At 27.9% G+C, this 25740-nt stretch overlaps 2 protein-coding genes across 3 annotated transcripts in view; one reads left to right on the top strand and one right to left on the bottom strand.

Annotated features, from left to right (window-relative positions):
* Positions 1–15698: 15698 nt before the first annotated feature.
* LOC148227594 (uncharacterized) lies at positions 15699–17320 on the top strand. The gene is made up of 3 exons (XM_088202591.1): positions 15699–15924; positions 16039–16170; positions 16288–17320. The coding sequence occupies exons 1-3, from the start codon at positions 15889–15891 to the stop codon at positions 16420–16422; spliced, it is 303 nt and encodes a 100-aa protein (XP_088058717.1). The 5' UTR covers positions 15699–15888; the 3' UTR covers positions 16423–17320.
* Positions 17321–22507: 5187 nt separating this feature from the next.
* Positions 22508–25740, bottom strand: part of LOC148227595 (putative ATP-dependent RNA helicase DHX35) — a 56797-nt gene continuing 53564 nt past the window's right edge. For both annotated transcript variants that reach the window (XM_088201593.1, XM_088201594.1), the window contains 7 exons: positions 24878–25204; positions 24618–24813; positions 24450–24547; positions 24147–24381; positions 23467–23728; positions 22884–23407; positions 22508–22818 (listed from right to left, as the gene is read on the bottom strand). In XM_088201593.1, the coding sequence (XP_088057719.1) occupies positions 22547–22818; positions 22884–23407; positions 23467–23728; positions 24147–24381; positions 24450–24547; positions 24618–24813; positions 24878–25204 (1914 nt within the window). In that variant the 3' untranslated portion in view covers positions 22508–22546. The remainder of the gene's footprint in view (positions 22819–22883; positions 23408–23466; positions 23729–24146; positions 24382–24449; positions 24548–24617; positions 24814–24877; positions 25205–25740) is intronic.

Genomic DNA, 25740 nt, shown 5'->3' on the forward strand with positions numbered 1-25740 from the left:
TATTTGTTTTATTATATTTTTTTTTAATAATCAACTACCTTCTCGTGGAAAATAAAAATACGTTATTACGTAACATTTTTTTTAAATAAATATTTTTATATATAATTTCTTGTTATTTTTATCATGTATTTATCGCTTTTATTTACGAACCCAAACTAGGGCATCTTGAATATATATAATACATAATACATGTACGCGAGTATTTTCAGGAAATTAGACATTGGTATACGACCGATTTAAAAATTATTGAAAAAAATAATATAACCTAATTGAAAATATATTTTAAATTGTTTTTTAGCCACCCTATATATTGATTTCATAACAAGAACATATTATATGATACCATAAAACACCTTATTTAATCAAATACACAAGCGTCATATAATAAACAATCTGAATATTATAATAATAATAAAACGACAAATTTTTAACTGTTGCTGTTGATTTATATTAGTTTTATATTTCCAATATACGCTTGTCAGATTCCTGATTGAACACTAACCGCAAATGCCCATACCTTCCCCCCTTCCCACCACAAAATTTCCAGCGATATATTGTCATGCATTTCACATTTTAGCAAAGTATTGAAAAAATTAACTAGGAATTTTATATAGCCTAACACTTTTGTTTTTATTTTAGAGGATATATTTTGGACATTAGCTGGTCATCTGACGGATCTGCCCGTCGCGTGTGACTGGCGGACAAATCCGATCGTGTGTGATGAGCAAAAACACAGATTTGTCTGTCCGTCGTCTGTCCGCTCTTCGTGCTCAAATAAAACGAATCGGACACAAACAGGCAGTTCTGAGCACTACGTTTGCACGTGTGTGTGCTTTATGTTTGTCCATTCTTAAGAAATTTCTTCGAAACAGATAAAACCACAAGAGTTTGCTCGTTTGAAATTGACATCAGACAACCGTTTTTTTTTTAATTTTAATAAGTATTAAAATTGATGTCCGAGTTTAGACAGCTTGCGTGTGTGGCGAAGCTCGGACAGATCTGTGCGTGTGTGCTTAGCTAATATGTGCATGATTTAAATCGCACTATGTTTATGATTTATCTGTAGGTGAATGTAGTTTTCTGTTAGCATGTACATACAAAGTAAAAAAAAACTAGCCAACATTTCCGCTTTCTCCTAGTTGGTATTGGACATGTTGCTTCTAGTTTTTTGACGGTGGAGGATCAAAAACTATTTTTGAATGATTTAGTTATTATTCTTAAATACTTATTTACCGATTTTAGTTTTTTTACTTAACCGCAATAACATGTATTTTTATTTTATTTTAAATTAGTTTATTACTTACAACTATTAAACTTTTTTATGCCAATGATGCCTAATTTTATTTGAATTTTTTTGAATTGGGTAATTTTTCAGATTTTTTCTTGGTGAATAATCTTTCTGAAAATTATTTTTATATTAAACTTTCATATGTAATATCGTTGCAGAATATTTATGAATAGTTGATATTAATTTAATTTTTAGTTAATAATCATTCATTTAGTACATTATCTTATATATTGTTACATTATATACATATCATTTATTAACATTAAAATTGGGTTTCTCCAACTATAACATTTTATTTGAGTCCTAACAGCGCCCCAAATAAATACATTACAGTAGACAATACAATTATTTATGGTGGCCACCTCTAAATGTAATATTATAAAAAATATTTTCTGTCACTAACAAGTGCGGTTCATATACGTACCAAAGGAAGGTTGAATTTCCCCTTCAGCCTAATTGTATCAAATAAGCCCAAAGCTGCCAGCCATTAATAATATAAAAAAGGCTTTTCACTGATTCCGAAACTTTAATTCAAGCTACATACATCATAACTAAGCTTCAAGGAGCGTCCTGAAATCATCGCTTCGTCCATTGATCAATAAGCTACAGATGTAGGCTTTGTGCCTATATACAAAAGTATCTCACTGACCGACAAATTTACACTCACTCGGTCCTATAACCCGATAAAGTAAATCAATCATATATTTTTTATTAAAAAAATTGATAAACTTTAAAGTATGATGGAATATATGTTATAAATTGCATTTATAAATAATGTTTATTTTGTTTGAATACGCAAGTATGAGTATATAAATATTTGCAGATTGAATGCAATATATATCTAGAATTCCATTTAATCATCTAGGTTATCGCATTATTTAACCCTTACTAGTTTATTATAAATTTGCATTAGAATTGTTTAAAATAAAAATATGTTCTATATTTATTTAATATTACAATAGATATCGCATAGATTCAATCATAATCATAGAATTTCACATATTTGTTTTTCTCTAGGAAAATGGGTCACTTTTGAATGCCAACAAACATAAACTTCTCATCTATTGTGTTTACTTACGATAAACGGTCTGTCCAAAAAACATGTACGACTGATATATGATATATTAATAATTTGCGAATCATTAGTGTTACAGAAAAAATTAAGATTAAAAAATAGAGTACACTTCAAAACCCTTTCAAAATATATAGAAACATTTATCATAATTTTCGTTACATTTTTAGTAATCGTAATTATTATATTTTTTTTATTAAGGCATTCTAATAAGAATAAAATAAAACGCAAAGGTCAAATAATACAGTCCTGATAGAAATATTACGCATCATAACACCAAACAAAGATTGCAAGCAAATTATTGTAAAAAAAGGTCATCAACTTTTCGTACATTGGATTGAACTTGTATAGATCAAAATAAACAAGCCAAATATTTCCAAATAATTCACAATCTTACACGCAATTCCACTGGATGACATTATCACTCCTCGAGTGCTTATGGACTTATTTTAAAAAAACATTGATAATGTCGATAATGAAAATCTTATTTTGAATTAATTTAGTTCAATGTTTCATCTTATATTGTATATGTGTACTCTGTTTTTTCTTTCTTAAAATAATCAACAGATTGTATACCCAATCGCTTAAGTGATTAATCGTATCGATTGTTTTGCGAAATATTTACACTTTACACATAAATCTTCAATTTTCCGGATACACCGTGACCTTGTAAATAATTTTCAAGGCTAAATATTGCTGTATATAATGTAACGATAAATTATTACGATCAACAACAAAAATGTTCATGTTATGAAAATATTTGTTTTTAACTTATTTTTAGGTTCTGATTAAGAAAATAAATAGATTGAATAATTGTAACGTTTCGAATCAATAACGTGTACGTATGTATATTTGATAGTGTTCACTTAATATTTATTTGTTTTAAATCAGACAAATTTTACAGTTAATTTTAAGCTGTTACTTCAAATACAGATATGTCTCAAAAATAGTTATACCAAAACAATAAAAATTACAACTTTTCTTTATACGTAATATTACATTCTGCGAATCTTTTGTGATAGTTATAGTTTTAATGACCTAAAGTTCAACATTTTTTATTGCTGGTGTTACTCCATACCTAGCAAGCGTATGCTATTACCGGTTTTATTAGATGTGTTTCTGTGCAATTTCGGTCTTGAATTCACAATGGCAGCAAATTGTTAAGAGCTAAGTTAGAAATATAATTGGTAAACGCTAGAAGTAGAGAAATATTTGTGCAGTTTTCTCGTTAAATTTCAATAGGTAGGAACAAGTTTTAAATAAAATAGTTTATGTCTTATCTTTCGCAATATTTAACTTTTATTGAATTAAATACATATTACAATTTAACTTGTTATAACAGCTGTGTCGTTTAACATTTTATAGAAAGGAACGGTCGGAGAAAACTGTTCTGTTTAATTCTGAAATATGATGTGGTATTGAAAGTTCATTATTTAGCAAAACAATACAGTTTCAACCTTTCAGATATGATTGTATTATGTCGATAAGATAATCAGAGCCTCTGTTTTCAACTGTCGTGCCTCACCGTATCGAAGGCTTTTTCAATATCGAGCATCAACCATCATATGTGCTCGGTTAACCTGTGTAGTTAATGAGTAATTTTTCTACTGCTATATTTCTTCAACCTCGATAATATTATTATTATGTTAGCATTACCTCTGTTAGATTAATCTTTCATCGTATGAAGTGAGATTTAAATTTACAAAAGCCACTTTGATTATACATACATATTATTTGGATTAAGCTTCATATAGTAAATGTAATATTACCAAATGATATTTTTAAGTATTTTCTTTATTTTAGCCAACCTGTATATAAAAGTCGAATACGCACATGCGTGCGAAAAATTAATTCAACATAGATAAAACGCCAACCTTGACCGCTGCTCGTGTGTGCATGAGAAATTGTTTACATTTCCGGCAATCGAAAACTGTGCCATATCAACGCACGTTGTTATACATAAATATACATATGATTTTATACCACAAAAAATAGTTTTTCGCGAAAACATCAACAGCAGTTGCCTTCTGACATCGCTCAATCACTTTTTGCAAGGACAGGTCATTTTTTAGTCGGTTCAAAACCAACGATAGACTTGTTTTCGTATTGATTATTTTATGGAGTGAAATTAACCGCAATATGAAAACAAATTATTACAATGTAACTAAGTGTGTAAATTGTATGTTATTTTCAGTGTAAAAAAACAATTCTAAAAACATGAAAAAACATCACAGTTCACAGAAATGTTCAATTCTCGTTGATAATTTCAATGAAAATATTATTTGTAAACAAGCGTAAATACAGCGAATGTTGTATATAATGTATAAACACTGGCGCTGTTTTTCCTGGATAAAAATAAACACATGATTACTCAAAAAGTCATTACTGTTACATGCATGGATCATAGGCGGTTTGTTCGAAAAAAATAGTAGATACATAAATATTTCCTTTAAAAAAAAAATGTAAAATGTCTGTGGAGTTTGGAAGGGATGAATGTGATATTCTCGGGGTCCTAAAGTGCAACTGGACAAATTTAGAACAGATGTTCAGCAACAATTTATTGGTTTATTTATTATTGCATTAATAACTCGCAAATATTGCTTGAGTTTATTTTTTAAGAAAGACAAAATACTACTAAAAAATGTGCAATATGATAAAAGCGAATTTATATATATTTTTTGTGAATATTTTGTGCTATGGCTCTTTGTAGTTTAAATATTGTAATTCAAGTTGCAATTATTGTTGAGGTAAAAGGGATTGGTAGGCTAAACAAAATCTGACGGTTGAATTGAAAACGCTGCTATGCCTTTCACCGCTCTCAAGAACCAGACAGTGTCGATTTGACGCTAGCTCCACTAGTAGCGAGCAAAGGTTCTGACTCACAATGTGAAGTGGCGGCGTTCTGTGTTATACATATGTACATATATAGTGTCAGAGAATTAAAAATATATTAACAATTCTTCTGTCTAGTAACTCTTCAACTTTTCTCAATAAATCATATGTGATTTGCGGTCTAACTAGAGTAATCCATATTTGTTTGTATATTGATGTTGCAGGTGTATTACGAATTTTTAGAGTTGTACTATATTTCTAACAATTCAATTCGGAATTTTCCTAAAATGTATTGTATGTATCTAAAAAACACGCATTCCCTAGTTATTTTTCATTTAAACGCGTTTCTGAACAACGATAAATATTTATTTTAAAAGAGCTAATTGCGCCGGAAAGTAAATTTTAGTGTCATATCGCGTGACACTAAGTCGCGTAATTTATTAGTTATTATGTATAATATATAGAGTGTAATAATATGTTGCTTAAAATACTATTTTAATCAATCAAAAACGTATAACTTATATATAATGAATTTTTATTCTAAATATAAAATGTATTTATAAACAGACGTGCCCTATGACCTATGACATTTATAACTTGTATTAAATTTACATACACTTTATATTTAGCTCAAATATCTCTTAACAAAAATTAATAAAATATTTAATTTGATTGAAAATAAATTTTAAATATCAAACTTATTATACTTTAATCTAATTATTAATTGATTGCAAATGTTCTATCCTAATCTGACGGCTCGTTAAAAAAATTGAAATAACACAAACAAAAATAGCAAAGTTCATGCGATGTTATGAAATCTAACAAATATTATTGTTAAAAACAACGATTCCACCTACAAACTTGACATTGAAATCTGGGAATTTTATTCGAGGCAATTTACATTTAGCCTTGAATTTTTAAAATCTTGTCGAGACGAATATGAAAAAAAAGTAATCAATTCAGATGACATAAGGTTTTAGGAAAAACAGCAAAAAGGCGACAAGGATTATGTATTATACAAGTACAAGGCCAATGCCAAATATTTTAAGATGTGAAAAATAGTGTTTAATTCATGAATCTAGAAAAAAATAGCATGTATTTTAAATGAACAAATTATAAAGAATAGTTTTTAACAATTTTCTTAACAGTCCTCAAGTAATTTTGTTTCATCGATAAATATTTAAAAAAATAGATTATTCGAAAATTATGTAATATTTAATTACTTTAAAATTTTAAGGACATAAGATAATTATTTTACCAAAACGTAAAAATATTGAAAATACATAATATTTTATTATTACAATAACCATTGCAAATATACAGACGAAAATGGTTTACCTAACAGAACATTAGAAATTGGTAGAAAACCTAGACTTGCACAATAGCCACGTTGACTTTCAAAAGCTGTCAATTATAATTCTACAGAAAACTCTTTAAACGCTTTAAAACTCATCTAAAAAAACACCAATGGCCTTCACATTAAACGATATGGATACTAATTTCTTTTGGCTTAGTAAATTATGAAATGTTTTCATATTTTTGTAATGTTAGGGAAATTAAATTATCGTCATCGATATATGTTATGTTACGATACGCAAAATATTATTTTATTTATTATATACTAATAAAAACGTATTTTGATTATATAAATTGATATTTTATTCAATTATACTTATTTTTCTCATAGAATATAAATATTTAAATTAATTTTCTATTTATGTTGTTGTGTAATTAAGACGATTAAAAATACAGTTAAATATTTTTATATTATTTTTAATAAATATTAATATTATTAAATATTTTACTTTATTTTTAACACGCCATGCAGTAAATGTGTATTCGTAAAAACGTATTGAAAATGTTTCAAAACACAAAGCTATTTGTAAATAAATACCGAAGAAATTCAATCATTTTTTAATAAACGTATGATTCTTTGGCAATATTTTAATGCAAAAGATTTAATTTTCGACTGCCTCTTTGATTGATCTGTCAACAGTTTGTTTGAAGGAGCTTTTGCATAAGGGCTTCGGTTCGTGTCTTCTGTTTCGTACAACTGCTTTAAACATTTCCCCATAGAAACTTAACAAGAAATTTAACATCTAAGCCCCGCGATGGGGTCTTTGCTTTATTTTAACGATTTAATTTAATCCGACTGATTACTGGACGGAAATTGCACTGAAGGTTTCCAAAGACTAATAATAAACTTCGCTGCCATTTTTAGTCTAAAATAAGTGTGAATTAAACATATTTTAGCACAGTTTTTAGCGTGATTCAGGGCTATAAACAATTTAATTTACTGTTTATATTTATTAATATATAGACATAATAATGTATGACTCACAATTAAGAATAAATGTTTTATCTATGTTCGGGGTCGTTCTGAAGACCGTTAAACTATTATCACCTTTGTATAAATGCAATAAAATGCAAACATAAGAGGCAAATTTATTTTATATTGGGTAAAAATAAAAATAGCATATGTATTGACGAGATAAAATAACTTTATTTGCGGCTTTCTATAGTTTTTGTATTTTTATTACTATTATGTCACATTCAGAAATTATTATAAATATATGTGTTAAACATTTAATACTTTAGTAAGAAATAATCATAATATTATTAATGCGTAGAAAAGAAAATTGTTTACCTCACATTATATATTGTGTACATTAAAGAAGTGTGTATCTATTAATTTTTGCTAGTCAAGAAATTAGATATATATTTTTTGTGATACGTATTAGATAGGCAATGTGCTTTCTTCTAATGTTTTTGTTTTTGTGGTTTCAACGATCCATGAACTACTTAAAATTATTTGTCTGTGGTACTCTTTGACATTAGTAGTTGTATTGTTTTTTTGGTCCATTAGAAATACATTCAGAAAAAGTTCAGATTCTTAGAACACAATCAAATTTGTTTTTACATTTGAGGTATCTTCCCAATGCATAATTAGTAAAATAAAATACAAATATGTAATTACTATTCTAACATAAACATCAAAACGTATATGTATATGTGTAGTTATATTTACTAACATGAACCCACTAATTTGATATCTTGCAAAAACAACACAATTAACCCAAAATAACCTCAAACTAAAAGGGGGCGACAACGAGTGCGATAAATAAAATTGACGATAAATTCTCATGGCAAATATCTTTTGTCTTCTACCCGACTATGCAATCAATTTTACTTTGGATAGTTTTCTTGAACACAAGTATCTCCAACCCAAATTACAATTGGTTTATGTTTATGTTCATCTCTTTATTGCATGTAACATATCAAAATCTTAATAATAAATAATATCCTGGTCTTGGTAAATAAAATTTATTCCTTAAGTACCACAAATATGTGTAGGACTAATAACCAATCATTTTTTTTAATATAAAATAAAGTTAACATTACCTAAAATTATATGTTTTACTGAAAAGCATGTCTATATATATATATTTGATTAAGTACAGGTTTATTATGGTCTTCAAAGTACACCCCGTGCCAAATTCGCATCTCCTCTGGATAATATTATTTGATTTGTCTTATGGGTGGTCTGCCATAATGACTCAGCGACCATAATTATTCGTATTATCTGTCCAAACATCAGTTATGTATTTTATAAAGTCTTGAAATCACGTTTGTATATTATTGTTGATGAACAGTAACATGTAACACCCTCTATAATACTACTCTATTATCATATGGCCACTAGAAAAATGGACTTATGTATCATCTAACGAAATACGCAGACCGCGGTCCTTCTAATCATACGAACCTCTGACGAATCACGTACGCGTATTTGTATACCTTATTTTAGTAAACATTAATAATGTAGATATTAATGTTTTAAGCAATATATTATAATGGGAAAATACTTACACAGTCTTTTAACACGTATTATTTGTGGTAGCAACCTTGTGGAATATATATTGTCTGAAATTAAATTAATTTCAAGGATCACTTGAAATTGGAACGTTACCCAATACGTTTTCAGAAGGTTGTATAAATGAATAAAATAAAATTTATTTAAGTAAGGCTTGTTTGAACACTAAATGAAATAACATAGATAATAATAGTTAAATTTTCTTATTTTGTCAAATGAATCTTAAGCTCATTAAACGAAAATTTGTTTAATGCTTAAAAATGAGAAAACTTTCGCAGTGCGCGGTTAAATTGCAGGTTATGATAAATATTTCATAGAGTCATTTTATAAAAAATAATCGTTTGACCAAATGTACTGGGATGAAAATGATAAACGGGCAAATAATTAGCTAATTACATGCAATTAGAGTAAATTAATTTTTTTAACTATCTCGCAATAAACTCAACGTATCATGAATAATTAAAGCAATTTTTAAAAGCTAAACAATTTTTATGTATATATAATTAATATGATTACTGATTTAAATGCTTGGTTGTCCCAGATATGTCTTATTAAGATAATTATAGTTGCTTGTATTATATTTTTTAATTGGAATAATAAAACTAGAAAAGTATTCCAAATTAAAAACAAGAATGTTTTTTTTTAATGTGTCGCTACTTTTATTAGTGTTAAAACATCTTCCATATAAATATTAATATCAAGTTTGTTTAAATTAAATTTATATAATCTGTAAGTAAATTCAATATATTTTTAATAAAATCCATTTGAGATGAATTATATTTCTACAGCTTCATATAAAAAAATAAATTTCAATAACTCACATTGTTTCTCAGTTGAGTTACTTATCTAATGATATTTATCACAATTTAACGGTAAATTCAGTATTTTTCTGGTTAATATCCTTTTCTCAGAATTTATTTTTTATAAAAATATATTAATTTTATTTCTCTATTCTAAAGATATAATAAAACAACCGCTTTGATGAAAAACCAACTTTGGCAAACAACACTTTCAAAGAAAATCACTAAAAAATTTAATACAACTAAAAATTAAAAACACAATTGTAAAAAATTATAGTGAAGTTAAAAGAAAAATAGCAATAATTTCATAATTAACAAAATTCATACAAATAAACCGATTCGAAAATTAATTCACTTGTTGTTACCTTAGTAACAAACAAAAACACGCCCAAGATGATGGCCATGACATCGGTGGTCGAAACATTGTCAAACAAGATGCAAGAAAGAAAAAGCGCGATACGAAAGCCCTCAAATCTCAAAAAGCTAAGTAACGTTTAGAATAAATCTTTAAATATATATATATTCTTTCAATATTTCGACTGCGATGCTTCAGCCATGGTCACGAATTATCTGTAACTGACGCTTTGGTCCTTGATCTTGTCATATATACACGATTCGGTGGGGCAGTATTAATTAATTATCCATCTGCTCGGGAGGCGTCATTTGTGTGTGTTTGTGTGGCAATTGGATATAAATCGCGATGAATCCCGAGATTCCAATAATATTAATACTTGCGAACCTCTAAAAATCCATATACTTTTTTTCCATATGTCAATAGTTATGTGAGAGAACGTTTCAAATGTTTGAGAGAAACAGCAACATTTTCTTAAGCTGAACTCTTTCGCATTTGACACCGCCGCCCGATACTGACACCTGAATTATATTTGTATAAATAATAACTTGTTCAATTAAACGTAGTGACATATTCACACAGCGTCTCATTGTGTGAATATGGCAGCAAAAGCAGAAAAAAACATAAATTAATTCGTGTTTTAGCACAATTATATTTATTATTATTTTATTTTTATACAGTTATTATCTCCAGTGAAAAGTGGAAGATATTTAGTATACAATAACCAAATAAGCAATTTTAGTTATCTGTTGTAATATATAAAATAAATTGATTTCACAGAAATTTTTACATTAGAAATGCAAATAGTAAAGCAAAATCTTATTGAAAAAAAATATGTATAAATATTAAAAAATTGCTTATGTGTTTATAGTAATTAAATATGTTATGCATATTTGTGAATATCTGTTCTTTTGAGCAATTAATCCATTTATTACTCTAAACGTATTTTATTGCTTTATCCCAAGTTCTAAGCAATAAAATACAAATTGCGATTGTATGCAAAATGTTATGATTTTTACTTAGAGTTTAGTTGCATTAATTGAACTAATGTTATTTTTTTTTGTATACTAATCTGTCCAAGCATTGTTTATAATAATATAATAGACAGGAAAATAGTTTACAATTACTCCTTACTGGACTATGAATTAACGAACTTGAACTAAGCTAAAATTACAAGAATTTGGTAATTTTTTTACTATTGCATATATTTTTATTTATTTATTGTAAATATTTCTTTACATGACAAGTGTTAGCCTATAATAAAAAAGTAGTGAGATATCAGACTAAAATCAAAAGCTGTAAATTAGTGAATCCTATTTTAATAATTTTTAACTATTGTTAAGTTCACAAGATTAAGAAAATATAGAAACACCTAATCTGTGATGATCGATCGGAATTATAATTATATAATAATCTCCCAGACGCAATATATCATATATGGGATTCATACCTATATCCTTTGCGTATTAGTCAACACTACACTTACAAATCTGCTAATTGTATTTTTAGCACTGGGGAGAAAAATAGACATAATACTTGTTAATATGACATAATATGTTAAATATTAGTGGATTCCAAATTTACACTAGCAACTTTAAAATAATTTTTATGCTTATGAAATCAAATCTTATTAGAAATTACAATATTTTAAAGTTAAAAGGCATGTCGGTCGATATTGATAATATGAAAATAAACATTTTATTTTAGCTTTATTTTTATTTTAAGTTAAATTATATTTTGACGCACAATCTATGTGAATCCCTGTTACGAAGTATGCTCCAACTTTTGAATTTAAATTTTGGGACGATATTCCAGGTGGTTATAAAATATCTGTTTGTTCGCTATTCATTATCGTTGAACGAATTTATATTTATTTAATAACATTAATTGTTATTTTTGCTTGGTTACTAAAATTCCGTATACAAAATAGTATTTCAGTCACATATACTACGTTCTAAATTAAATATCATAAGTGACAAATCCTTCAGTATTTTCCCTGTCAAAAAATGGCGCTACCCATTAATGTTGAAAATCAATAATTATATTTAAAGCTTTAGGTTTCTCTCTGAAACTGTATATATGTATATGTATTAAAATAATAAAAAAAAACAGGGGGCAGGGATTTTAGTATTGTAAGACTTCTGTAAATACGTACGCTAATGATAAATTAAAATAAATATTCGTTTACATATGTACATGGCAACTAATTTTTTAACACCGAATTAGAAAAATCCAGTGAGTAGATTTAACACGTGGTTTCAATATAACTCGCATTCTGTAGATGTAGTAGGTTAAAATACATGTTTCAGAAAAGAGTTGGTATTATAGTTTATTCTGCAATTTTATTTTGTATTAATTTGCTCAATGTAAGTTTTTAACTTTAATTTCAAACTTCCTCAAGGAAATATTTGGTAATTGTATTTCTCAAGATTATGTATGGAATTCCCAAAAATATTTTTCAGCCTGACTTGTTTGCTAATCTTTGTTGAAAGTTAAAAGACATTACGTGACTATTTACGTTCTAGTTATTTACCACTTTACCTCTTGGTGACAGCATCGCTGATAAATAAATCTAATTATTTATTAAAATATTTACCAGACATCCGTGCCAGACGGTTATATGCGCGTATTATAAATAAATACACCATAAAATGATAATTATAAAATCGTTTAATTGATTTAATAGTACGAATCGGGCATGTTTTTCGCACGAGCCAGGGCTGAGCAAAAAAAAACATGAAAATCTTATCACTATTATTAGATAAAATATTATTTAAAAATATGTAACATAAACAAATTATTTATTGATAATGTAGTATTATGGTGTAATAGTAAGTGATGGACCATGTACCTAAAACAAGAACGATAAAACTGACCAAATATTGTATATATTATTATAATTTAATTTCTATAGAATGATATGTGCGCTAGTATTAAATACTATAAACCGTAGCCTTGAAAAATGGTTATGTCACACCTTATATGAATATATCAGTCTGAAGTCTATGTTAAAATATGTAAATTTTTAGATTAACTGAATTTTAAAATTGTTAGTAAACATTGCTTGTAGTGCCAAACATATTACTATTCGTGTAATACATAATATGCTACTAGAACAAAAATATACTATTTTTTTATTTCAAAGCGTAAATAGCTGAATAATGAGCAGATTTTTTAAATTTATTGCAAATCCCACGTTGCAACATCACAGCCGTTAGCCTAATGCGTTACAACAGAGTAAACATAATCAATAAGACATCAGACGCAAATCAAAGTCCGTAAATTAGTGATTTTTTCATTAAATATAAACTATTATTATAGCTTACAATCATTATATGTCAAAAAATAAAATATAGGAAAACCAAATCTGTATAGCCGTACATGTACGGCGATACTCTTCAAAGGCTTAATATATATATATATATATATATATATATATATATATATATATATATATATATATATATATATATATATATATATATATATATATATATATATATATATATATATATATATATATATATAGCACATATATATAAGCACATATATATATATATATATATATATATATATATATATAAATATATATATAATATTATATTACCATGAAAAAAATATTTTTTGTTTATTGTAACTAGAGTTTTTGAATACCAGTGATTTGGTCACGACTCAATGGCATTTCTGAGAATTGGTAAAAATTCATCTTTTTTTGATATTTTATTATTGTAAAACTGTTTCAATTACGTATGATATTTTTGGTAAGCTAAAGATTTTATTAGATATGGATTTTTATTATTGTAACCTTTTTGATGATCTTAATAGACATTTCATCTTCAGCAACATAAAAAGATCTATTAACACAAATTTTGTTCTAGTAAAAACTTTTCAAGTATCTTTTCATTGAACATGTAATTGACGCTTTAAACTTAGTTGCGACATTTTTTCTAATACATTTTATACTTGTGAGTGATTTATTATTATAGGCTAAAATATGAAAGAAAACTATTTCAAATCAAATTTACAAAACTCTTTTAAACTACTTATATAAAAAAAATTCTAAAATATTAAAAATAAACACAGAGCATAAAAATATGCGTCGAATCAATCAACAAAACTCAGGACGGAAAATTATAGCCTAAAGCTGAATGACGTTGTTGAAGTCAGAAGTAAATGTGTCAGCAATTAGAACATTGACTGCTTCTGCTAACAATATTATAACAAAACCAACGATTAACTGCAAAAAAATATATGAATTAAATTATAAAAGTTCCCGAGTAGTGAGAAAACAAAAAAAAATGGACTTACCCGGGAATCATTTTTCATGAATGAGTCGGGACCCTAAATTTATATTGACTATGCTAAAAAAATAAATAATGTGTGTATATAAAATAAAACAGATAATAATAAAAATAAAATAACTATATAATTAATTCCCAAAAAAGCTAGCACATAAATATATGTATATATAAATGACAAATCTAAGAGCAAAAATATGAAGATAATTCAGATATCATTAGCAGTAATATGCTACTTATTGATAATAAAAGGTTGAAGCAATTAAAATATTCAGTGAAGCTAGATGATACATAAAAATTAATAAGTTTGGTTAGATCAAAAAATAATCAGATTAAAAATTAAATTACTGTAAATACGTCTACGATTTTTTGTTATATTTAATTATTAATAAAAAATGACATACATAAAAAATGTACCGAACGGACATATTACATTCTAATTCACTTACTAGAGAGGCATTTGATCATCACTGCACTTTTTTTAATCGTATATATGAAACAGATACTAACTGCAATATTTTTTGCTTAATATTTTTATTACATGTTGGAATTTAGTTTTTGTCATGTGCGCTTACGTCGTTGCGCGCTTTTGACAGTGCAGTTTTGTCATCCGTGCATTGTTACAAAAGTATGATTATTTTAAATAAATTGTACGTTCTTAAAATTTATTGAAATATTTTTTAAACATTATTCGATTTACATATAATATCTTAGCTAGAGTGTATGAAAATCTTCATTACTTGACACATTTTATTAGAAATTATATTATATACAATTTCATAGTAAATTTAGATGTTGTTGAAATTATAAGCAATCAGAAAAAAAGGGATTTTCTCTCCATTAAATAACTTTTCAAGTCAATCCCAAATTAAAATGCATTAAAATATTTTACTTAAGTTTTCGATATATTTTTGCAAAACGATAAAAAAAATATATTTATTCCCACGCAATTTCCAAATATAGCGCATAAAATTTTAACTACGCCTCTGTCCATATTATACTACACGTGTGTTTATCTATCGAAAGAAAATGCAAAGTGACCAATACGCATCAGACATGCTTGTGTCAGCCCTAAGCGAAAAAAACGCTGTCGAGGTCGAGGAGTTCGGAGCTTTATCGTCATGTACCAGCCTCATGCAAAATGGTTGTGACATATAAAAAGCTTCAAACGTCCCCTAGAGTCACATCGCACCAGTAGTCGTTCGATTGTGGACGCGTTGATACGATACGAATCGCAAGCCGGATATACTATTATAACACTTGAATTATAACTAACAGTGACGGCAAAGAATCGCGTAAAGTGACACAAAACAGTGCAATTTTTCTGTGTGAATTGTGTGATTGAAAGTGCAACTTTTGCATCGACGGGAAAATGGCGCCCATTTTACAATACCTACGTACACCCTCTGTAAGTTATTCACTCGATTTTTACTAAATATTATATTACTGAACAATCACTATTTCATTTACACTATGCAGCAAAACATAATTGTTTTTATAACTAAATTTATTTGTCCTTTAGGTCATCTCAGTGTGTGTGATAGTGTTCATACTATTGACAATAACTGACTATGCCGATTCCAGACCTTCTTGGACCACTCCAGACAACTATTTCATCAAGAAGTTCGGAACACTCTCTCAATGTGATCAAGATGTAAGTACCGCGCATATTTTATGATTTTGGGATATTTTAACAGTAGTAATTGGATTATATAGGAAATAAAACAGGTGTTAAATATTTAATATTGATTTATTCGTTTTATATTCATAGATTGACTTGATGGAGTTATGTCAGAGATGCGCAAAAGCGACCAAGTCCAACTTGGCCTATCCGATGTGCTGCACTAATTCGGAGAACGCAACACCTTGGTGCAAAGAATTCATATTCTTTGGCATTCATGATTAATTCGAGCATACATTGTAATACAAATACAATGTTAGTTTATGATAAAGTATAGCAGAAAATAGGGAAACCAGTAGTCGGAGGAGCAAAGCCTAAAGTTTCCGATCAACGTCCAATATGTGTTAGGTCGGTGCCACATTTTTAAATACTTTAATATTTGTAACTGAATGGCTAACTAATGTTTTAATAATTAATTCAGGTACAGATTGTAAATCATCTGACGTTTCAACTTAAATTTTAGGGTTATTCTCATGGGATATTTTAAACAAAATTGAAACATAATCATTATGGCTATAGTTTTGAGTTTCCGTAATATTCTTGAAATACAAAAACCTATTCACACAAATACGTTTTGATCTAAATATCAAAATAAATGATGCATCCAGATTCGCCGAAAATAATTTTTAAAATCAATAATCAAAAACATATTTAAATGTTAAATAAAATCTAGGTTTTTGTGTTAATAACCCATTGACATATAATAAGACGTCAGGAGGAGTACTTTTCTTAAATATATTACTTTATTTAAATTGTAAATCAAGTAATTTAGCAAATATAAACTAATTCCTTTCTCCTCCTGAAGTCTTGTGTATGTAAAATATGTTTCGAAATCATTTTGTTGAAATTATGTAGCTTATTATTGTGGCCACAAATTTTAAGAGTTAGATACAAGTATTATAATTAAAGAGTAACGTTGAAAAATAGCATTAATTTGTTCTATAAAATACGACATAAAATACGCACCAACCTAATGTTTAAATTACTTGATTGTTTTTCGATATTTAATCGAATTCGCTTATTATTATAGTTCCTTTTTATATAAATATATATTGAAAAATCACGTGCATTTATGGATAAAAAAATGGGGAATTTTTATATAAATACAAAATTATATTTAATATTAATTTACCTTTATTTAATAATATAAAATATTATTTATTTATATTTTGAAACGAAATATGAATTAGATTTAAAAAAAATCTATGGCTTATGATATAAAAACGTATCTAAAAGATTATATGTTTAGTTAAATTTCTATATTTTCTATGACTAACTCAAAAATCTCCATTTTTTTTATCTGATGCAATAAGTTGATAGCAAATATTATATCGAATTCAAACAAAATTAGATTAATTTATTTAAACAACGGTTCGTGGTTCCTCTATTTAATTATAGTTTCATGGCTTATATTATTTATCGAATTATTGTTAATTTAATCATAGTCGTTCATAATCGTCTGCATTCATTGCTTTGGTAATTTGATTAGTTTGCATCGAAGCATACTATAAATCAATAGGGATTATTTATATAAGATATTTTTTTAATTTAACCTAAACACGATTTTTCCATCAATTATAATATATCTCATACGCAAAATTCCTATAATTTATTATTGTATAAGTTTATATAAAACTAGTATGAATGTATGAAACAAGTGGCTCAGAACTTGATTCGCCTATCTGAATATATTATTTATAATTAATAATTCTGTTAAAAATATTAAAATGAGATAGGCAATTCCTGATCTGATCTACAAAAATAAAACTATTTGTTAATTTATAAAGTATTGTTAGATGGAAAATGATTGTGTATATGTTCCTATATAAATATTGTAAAATATTTTAATTTTGTGAAGTAAGGCTGTGAAATAAAATTGTTGTTATTAAAATTTTATAATTATTTTTTTTAATGAAATAAAATACTTGTCATAACTAACCAATCGATTCCTAACTTTATTAAATTTTTTACATCTTGCAACATTTTTTTGCGCTTCGTCTTAAAATATTTATGTATATTATTTAATTGGATCAAATATAAAAATTACATAATCTATTAATCTGTTTAAATTGACCTTCTGTCATGTAAATAACATATCATAACATTATTATTACACAACGTTTATAGTATGCGTAATATTATGTAAGATTAACAATAATAATATTGGATACGATCAATAAAAAATATGCAATCTTATATGTGATATGAGAGGTATTTTGTTAAATAAAATTACATCATCAAAACTAATTTATTTTTCATCACTATCACCCAAACAATAACCCGCGGAAGGATCTTGTGTAGCCCTATAATTTAAAAGTTTCTAGCTTTATGATTACTATCTAAAATATTATTAACTCTTGAAGAAAAAATACTTTACAATCCATTAAAAATGTATTCAACTCTTCAGATTATAAGTATTATAGCAAGATTTCGGAAACCAAAGGGTTAATGTATGTAATAAGAGTAAAAAAAATATTTTACAATTTTACACAAATATCTAACTTACACTGAAATTGAATTTCTATAAAAGCTTAATAAAAATATTTTAGTTATTTGAAGTACATACACCCTTTGCTGCCAAACAATGATACATCGTTGTTTGTGATACTAACTAAACTCATTATTGGCGAAAGGTATCGGTGGTATATAATATTTTTATTGGTGTGTAGCATGAACTTATGAATATGTAACCAGGTAGGATTTTGAAAGACATCATAGCAACCAAATAGTTTGGGAAGTACATTATATGTATGTATGTTTATGCAATAATGGAATAAAATGATCAATATATTTTTTTACTTATTCACGAAGCACCTATCATATATTCATGAATCCCGCAAGTTTGGAAAATAGTTAATCTTACGAATTACAATTTTGGGCGTAAGCTATTCACTTTTTAATTGGAAGATCGGCATTTTAAATAAGTTTATTTATATTATTGTTAAATTTCAGATCACTTACCTAAAATTAGATTTTGGAATGTTGTTGAAAATAAGTAACTTTAGATTTTAAATTAAAGTAAGTCACTTACCATCTAGTAACTATGACTTACGTATTATGTCATATTCCAATCTTGACTACACAGAATTGTGTGTGAAATAATATTCGAGTTTCTAATATAATAATGTAACTATCACTGAATATGTTTTAAAGTATCACGTATCAGTCAATGTGCGTTAAAAGCTATGAAATCGTTAAAAATATATGAAATGATGACACCAGTCCAGACAAGGTTAAGACATGAAGATAATTTCTTCACAAGAATTAACACAAACAACTTTCGTTATAAAATACAATTTTATATATAATTTAATAATAATAAAAACAAGAACCAATGTGTATTGTAACAAGTTACATTTTCATAGATTCTACGACAAAATTTGGTTTAGAATCTAAAAAACGTTGCCAAATAGTATAAGGAAATTTAAAATCATAATATTCACTAGCCCTAGAGATTAAATGTTAAAATAACATTATAAAACTATAAAGCAGAGGTCTTAATTTATTAATGATACTGTGGAGGTTTCAATAATATCCCTCTATAAAAGTAGAACATCAAAGATGCATGGCCAAGCAAAACATGAGTGAAATCGCTATTTCGGGACACTAAAGAGCAGCTCTAAGTATACATGCAGACTTTTGAAAGCCTTTATAATAAATTACCACAATGAACTTCAAATAACACGCCTAGAAACATTAATCATGGCCTCGCAAATCAAATGTCATTGTTGCACGTCTCTTTAAAATTTACATAAAACGTATTATAAGTTTAACTATAGTTAATTCAGTGTCAAAATTAAATAAAAACAAAATTGTCAATATGGTATTAAAATATTTTATGGACATATGTATCTTTCAAGATCTACATGACCACATTTTTGACCTATTTCCATTGGAAAACTATTTAATACAGTAATTTTGGACAAATATTCAGATGTAAGAATACATTTTATAACAAACTCTTTCATAAATATAGCAATTAAACGTAATTATTATAATAAACTAATCCATTTTAAAGGCAGATAATTTTGAAAAGATAATTATTGTATGTTAGATATTTACATGTAGTGTATAAATCGTATCTATACTGACAAAAGTCACTAACGACAGTTTTTTTTATAAAATTGACACCTACAAAAAAATAGAATTGTCGTCAGACAACAGTCCTTGTTTACTATATTATACATACCAGCAGCTTGCTTTTGAGAAATCACTTAAATAGATATTTATCAAAATCTATTTCAAAGGCTTTTTAAAATTGGTTTAGCTCAATAATGAGTTTTTGCAATTAGTGACTTTTGTAAGTACATAAACGGTATATTGTATATTTATTAAGATGGCAGTTTTCTTTACAGTTCTTTATGTCAATACTAATAGAACGTACGGACCTTAATATATAATAATATAGCGGAAAAAAATAAATTGTATTTTATTATTTTATTTAAAGTAAACAAACCTAATTGATGTTCTCAAACGAAATACGATGGTGCATCGGAAACAAGCGCGTGTGAATAAATCAATAATATATCATTATATTTTGTTTTTGGAATTAAATATTACATATTATGTAAGTAACATTTGTTTATTTTTATTTAAAATTTATTATAATAATGACAACTCTTATTTAAAATAGTTTCTCTTAAAAAAATGTATATGTATGCTGGATACGAGAATAGTTCAAGCTTTCGACTTTTGTAGGCAACAGCTGTTCTATTTATTCTCTATTCTGTGACAAAAACTCACGGACTCACAGACAATACGAAGTCATCAAGACGCTCATTCGAATCAATTGACGAGGAACCAGAGACCAGAGAGACTCAAATTTTTTACAACTGCAAGGCTCAGCGACTCTCCTTTATTCGACAGCGGTGTGAAATTATAATACTATATATCAAACAGCTCCTCACTCGACATACAATAGAAATATATATACTTCCAGTAATTGATTTTAAAATCAGCTGTAAACAATGTTCTCTTTCATCTTACCACACTCACATATGACCTGAAGAATTTCAAACTGAAAATCATACAAATTAGTAGAAAAACGACAAACCTCTTGATGTGATGCGTCATGTATTTTGGAATAAAAAAATCATTCAATTTTACACAGATGAACTTACACGTAAAGTATATTAAATATATTTGTTATTGCACATTTATGTGGAAAAGAATATCATTTGGAATCGTGTCGTGGATAATATGTAATCGTTACCGAGCGTTCCCACTGCGACGGCGCTGGCACAGTTTTATTGCTTTTGACGTGAATTTTTGACTTCTGAGAAGTGATAATTGTTTTTGCGCCCGCCTATTGACCAAAATTCGGTTACAATATACCAATACTCACATATTCCGTATTCATATCCATATTAAATATCTTTGGCAATTGTTCGTACACTGTAGATACAGCTTGTTTCTTGAATGACCACCGAGAATTGCAATGTTTCTTCAAAGACACAGGTAAATTTGAAATAAAAAAACCCAATCACTTGAGATTGTATTCCTTTATATTTCCCAGTCATATTCGTGGCATTGTCATAACACTAAACTTTGCAATATTGAATATTGAGATGATCCACCTACAATTTGTCCAAAATTTTTATTTGTAGTTCAAATTTGTAAAAAATACTATTTTGGCGCTGTCTCCACCCTTCGCACGGGCTGTTTCATAAGATTCCCATGTCGTCTGGACGAAATACCGTTACACGTAATAGCATGCTTTATCTCTTTCTTCGTTGCATGTGAAGCCCCTCTCACTTCTCATCAGTCCTGGATTGTTAAATGAATAAATTTTATTAACCTACAATACCACTTACTTTATTCCATAATTTTGCTACATATATATTTTATTCTATTATATAATATTTATTATAAGAAAAGAGCATTATTATATAATAAAAATTACTATTTGCCTCAGCCTTACACCGTGGGGGTGTATGGCTGAGAGACAAATAGTAATGGATTCTAATTAGAATGGAACGGTATATCGTCGAGCTCGATGGGAAATCTTATGACGCGCACTGGCTTGGTCACCTTCTATGTAACAACTTGTATGATTAACTATATAGCCTAATTGATCATAATAAACCTGTTCACCATTCGTCAAAGTCACTCGCATTAAACATATAAACTTCGAGCTGCACCTACACGTCAGCAGTGTTAAAAAAGTTTTTAATCTTACTGTTTTCGGTTGAAACTGAAACACATTTAGTCAGTCTTTAATACGTAACAATCATATAATATCAATAAAAATACATTGAACTAATATTTACTAAAATAGGATTTGGAATTGATATTTAATTTAAAAAGATAATCCAATATAAATTCTTTATTTGTGTACAAAAATTAAGAATCAGGATTCTTTATAATAATGAGGAGCCAATTTCGTTAGCCATTCTTTTTGAATAACTATAAGGTCTTTTATGTACATTTTATCAGAAGAACTTTGTATATCACTATATATTAACCATTGGGGTTGTTGTGCATTATACAAGCAACTATTTGGACTAATATATAAATTTGTATGATCGCTCCGAAGAGTCTTATAGCATCCTGAATGATGAAGAAAACAAGCGTTCATGAAGAGTCCGGCACACAGGCATCTTAGTACAATTTCCATTTTAGCTATAATAAAAATTAAATATGTATTACAAATAAACAATAAAATAAATATATAATTAATAACCTACCGCCGCCCAATAGTTGTTTTTCATTATTTTTAATACCCAACTTCTTAGTCGCTAATTTTTCAAGACTAGTCCTGATATCATGTACCTTATTCAAAGATTTTTCATCTAAGAACAACCTATGACACCAGTCTTTTAAGTATTTCTTCCTGCCTTTCTTTTCTGAATAATTTAAATGCTTTTTATAAGCATCGTACACATTTAACATAGTGATTAAATCGCCTTCGGCGACTTCAAAAGTGTTCCTTTTCATAACTTTGGCCTTGATCGATAATCTTCCTCCTTCAGGCCGTATAAAAACATTTTCGACTTGAAGCATCGATATGATGGTGAGGATTTCGTTTAAACAACCGAATTCACCACTGATGCAGAGTATTTTCGCATACGCCGGTTTCAATGGTATCTCAGCCATATTCACACCCAATGGATGAGTCAATTGACCTTTTTCATCAATAGCACCCAAAGCATATAAAACTTCAATGGATGATAGTAGAATTTTTGATGGCGGAGGTGATGGAAACGTAAATCTAAAAATGTTTATCAAATTAAATATCGTATATTGAATAATATCATTGTGAGAAAATACCTTAAGATGTTATCTATTCCTAAAGCTTTCAATTGAAGTACAATTGCCGATAGATCGCTTCGCTGCATCTCGGGAGATACGTTATCAGATAATTTGTCATATTCTTTCTCAGAATATAATCGGTAACATTTTCCTTTGGCTGTCCTTCCTGCTCTTCCACTTCTTTGTATTGCATTCGCTTTTGATATCGGGCAAATGATCAAATTGTCCAGAAAAGCATTGCAATCAAAATATCTCACTTTATGAAAACCGCAATCAATTACTGCAAAAAAATAATAGATATGAAGAAAGCAAACAAATTTATTATATAACTGTTTGAGGCAATCTTTATCTTCATTGTTCTAATAACAAATATGAAATAACCTTTCACATATGATTGACGACATACTGATACTGACGACATACCGAACAATAATTAAATTAGAAATAATATCAAAATAATCTAAGGGTTATAAGTATAAAAAATAAACTATTTATCAAATTTGAACTGCTGTTGTGTAAAATGTGAAGCATAAAGCGAGCTTGATCTCTTACTATAGACCGCTCTGGTGACTAAAGCCAAGTTGAGAAATTAATGCCGTAAAATTGACCCAAAGGCGGTGACACATGACAGTGACAAGTAATTAGAACTCTTGCAATCTTATGTGCTACTACTGTATCATTAAAAACAAAAAAAATACCATATACAACTCCTGGAATAGTGACGGATGTTTCTGCTATGTTTGTAGAGATCACAACTTTTCTGACATTCTCTTTGCCCACCTCGAAAGCTTTCAATTGATCGCGATTTGGAAGACTGCCGTACAATGGCACGACGTTCATTTCAATACGTCTTCTGCCTTTGAAGAGAGAAGGATTTTTTTCAGCATTTTCGGCATACTCCTTCAGTGTTCTCACCACAGACATAATTTCATCCTTAAAAATAAAATATAATTCAATATAAAATGCATTAATAATGATCGAGGCAAATAAGTTTAAAATACCTGAGCAGTAAGAAATGCTAAAATATCACCAAACGGTTCAGTTTCATGAATTTTCATGACAGTATCAACAGTAGCTTTCAAATAATCAGGTACAGGTTCTAAATTATAAATGAATTAATTATAAAATACACATATTAAAATTTCATAAAATTAAAACAATCAACTCACCTTTTGAATAATATACTTCGACCGGATGAGTTATATATTTAAAATGAGCTCTTCCTTGAACAGAGATTATGGTAGATGTACTTTCTCCTTGATCTTTACCAGTTTTATTAGACTTCTTATTCAGATTGAAAAAGCGACAAAGAAACTCAGCATCCATGGTGGCAGAAGATACGATAACTCGTAAAGTTTTACGTTTCTATAATGAATTAAATATATTTATAAATATTTATTTAAACTAAAGTATAGTATCAGCGACTAACCTTCATTATCTTTTTTACCAAACCCATAATGACATCAGTTAAAAGGCTCCGTTCGTGTACTTCGTCTAAGACGATACAACTGTACTGAGTCAATAAAGGATCTGAGAACATCTCTCGGAGCAGGATTCCTTCAGTCACATATTTAATCTGATTTTGAGGTCCGTATTGATTGTCAAAGCTTACGGCATAGCCGACGGTTCCGGTGGTTCCGCAAATAGTTCCTCGTTCGACCGCGACTCTCTTCGCCAAAGAAACGGCTGCAACCACTCTAGGTCCAGTGACCACGATACTCCCATTGTTGCTGCAGTATCCGCCTTCAACCAAGTACTGTCGAATTTTTGTATAAATATTATAAAATTATATTAGGAAACAATTTATTACAAACAGATTTTTATATTCAAATGATTTTAATCAATGTAAAGCAAAAATAGTACTATCTGTATTTTTACTAATTTAAAAAGGACATAAGATTCCTCTAGAAAAAACCTTTTACTCTGAAAGGCGAAGTCTAAATGTGCAAGTCCTCAAGTGCAATTGATATGCTTAACCTTTTCTAGGAGTCTGTCACAGAACTCTGACCTTTTCAGATCTTTCCACTTCATTTGTACATATGTTAAAGCGTATACATAAATTCGTCGGCCAATAAAGGTTAAAAGTAATTTTTATTAGCCGACGAATTATATATACGCTTTACCCCTTCAATTATGAAACAGGCAGCAGAACGCTGCTTCTCTTCAGCTAGACTTGCCATTCATACATGGATTAAATTATCATAGAAGTAATTTGTGTTGATCTGTATGTTTGATGTTTATAACTACTAGGTAGTAACATGAGTAAAAATAATCTTTTAAGTCACACTAGAT

This window comes from Plectrocnemia conspersa, unplaced genomic scaffold (assembly GCF_051122295.1).
Source record: "Plectrocnemia conspersa isolate PC_06_02 unplaced genomic scaffold, ASM5112229v1 ptg000013l, whole genome shotgun sequence".
Classification (NCBI taxonomy): Eukaryota; Metazoa; Arthropoda; class Insecta; order Trichoptera; family Polycentropodidae; genus Plectrocnemia; species Plectrocnemia conspersa.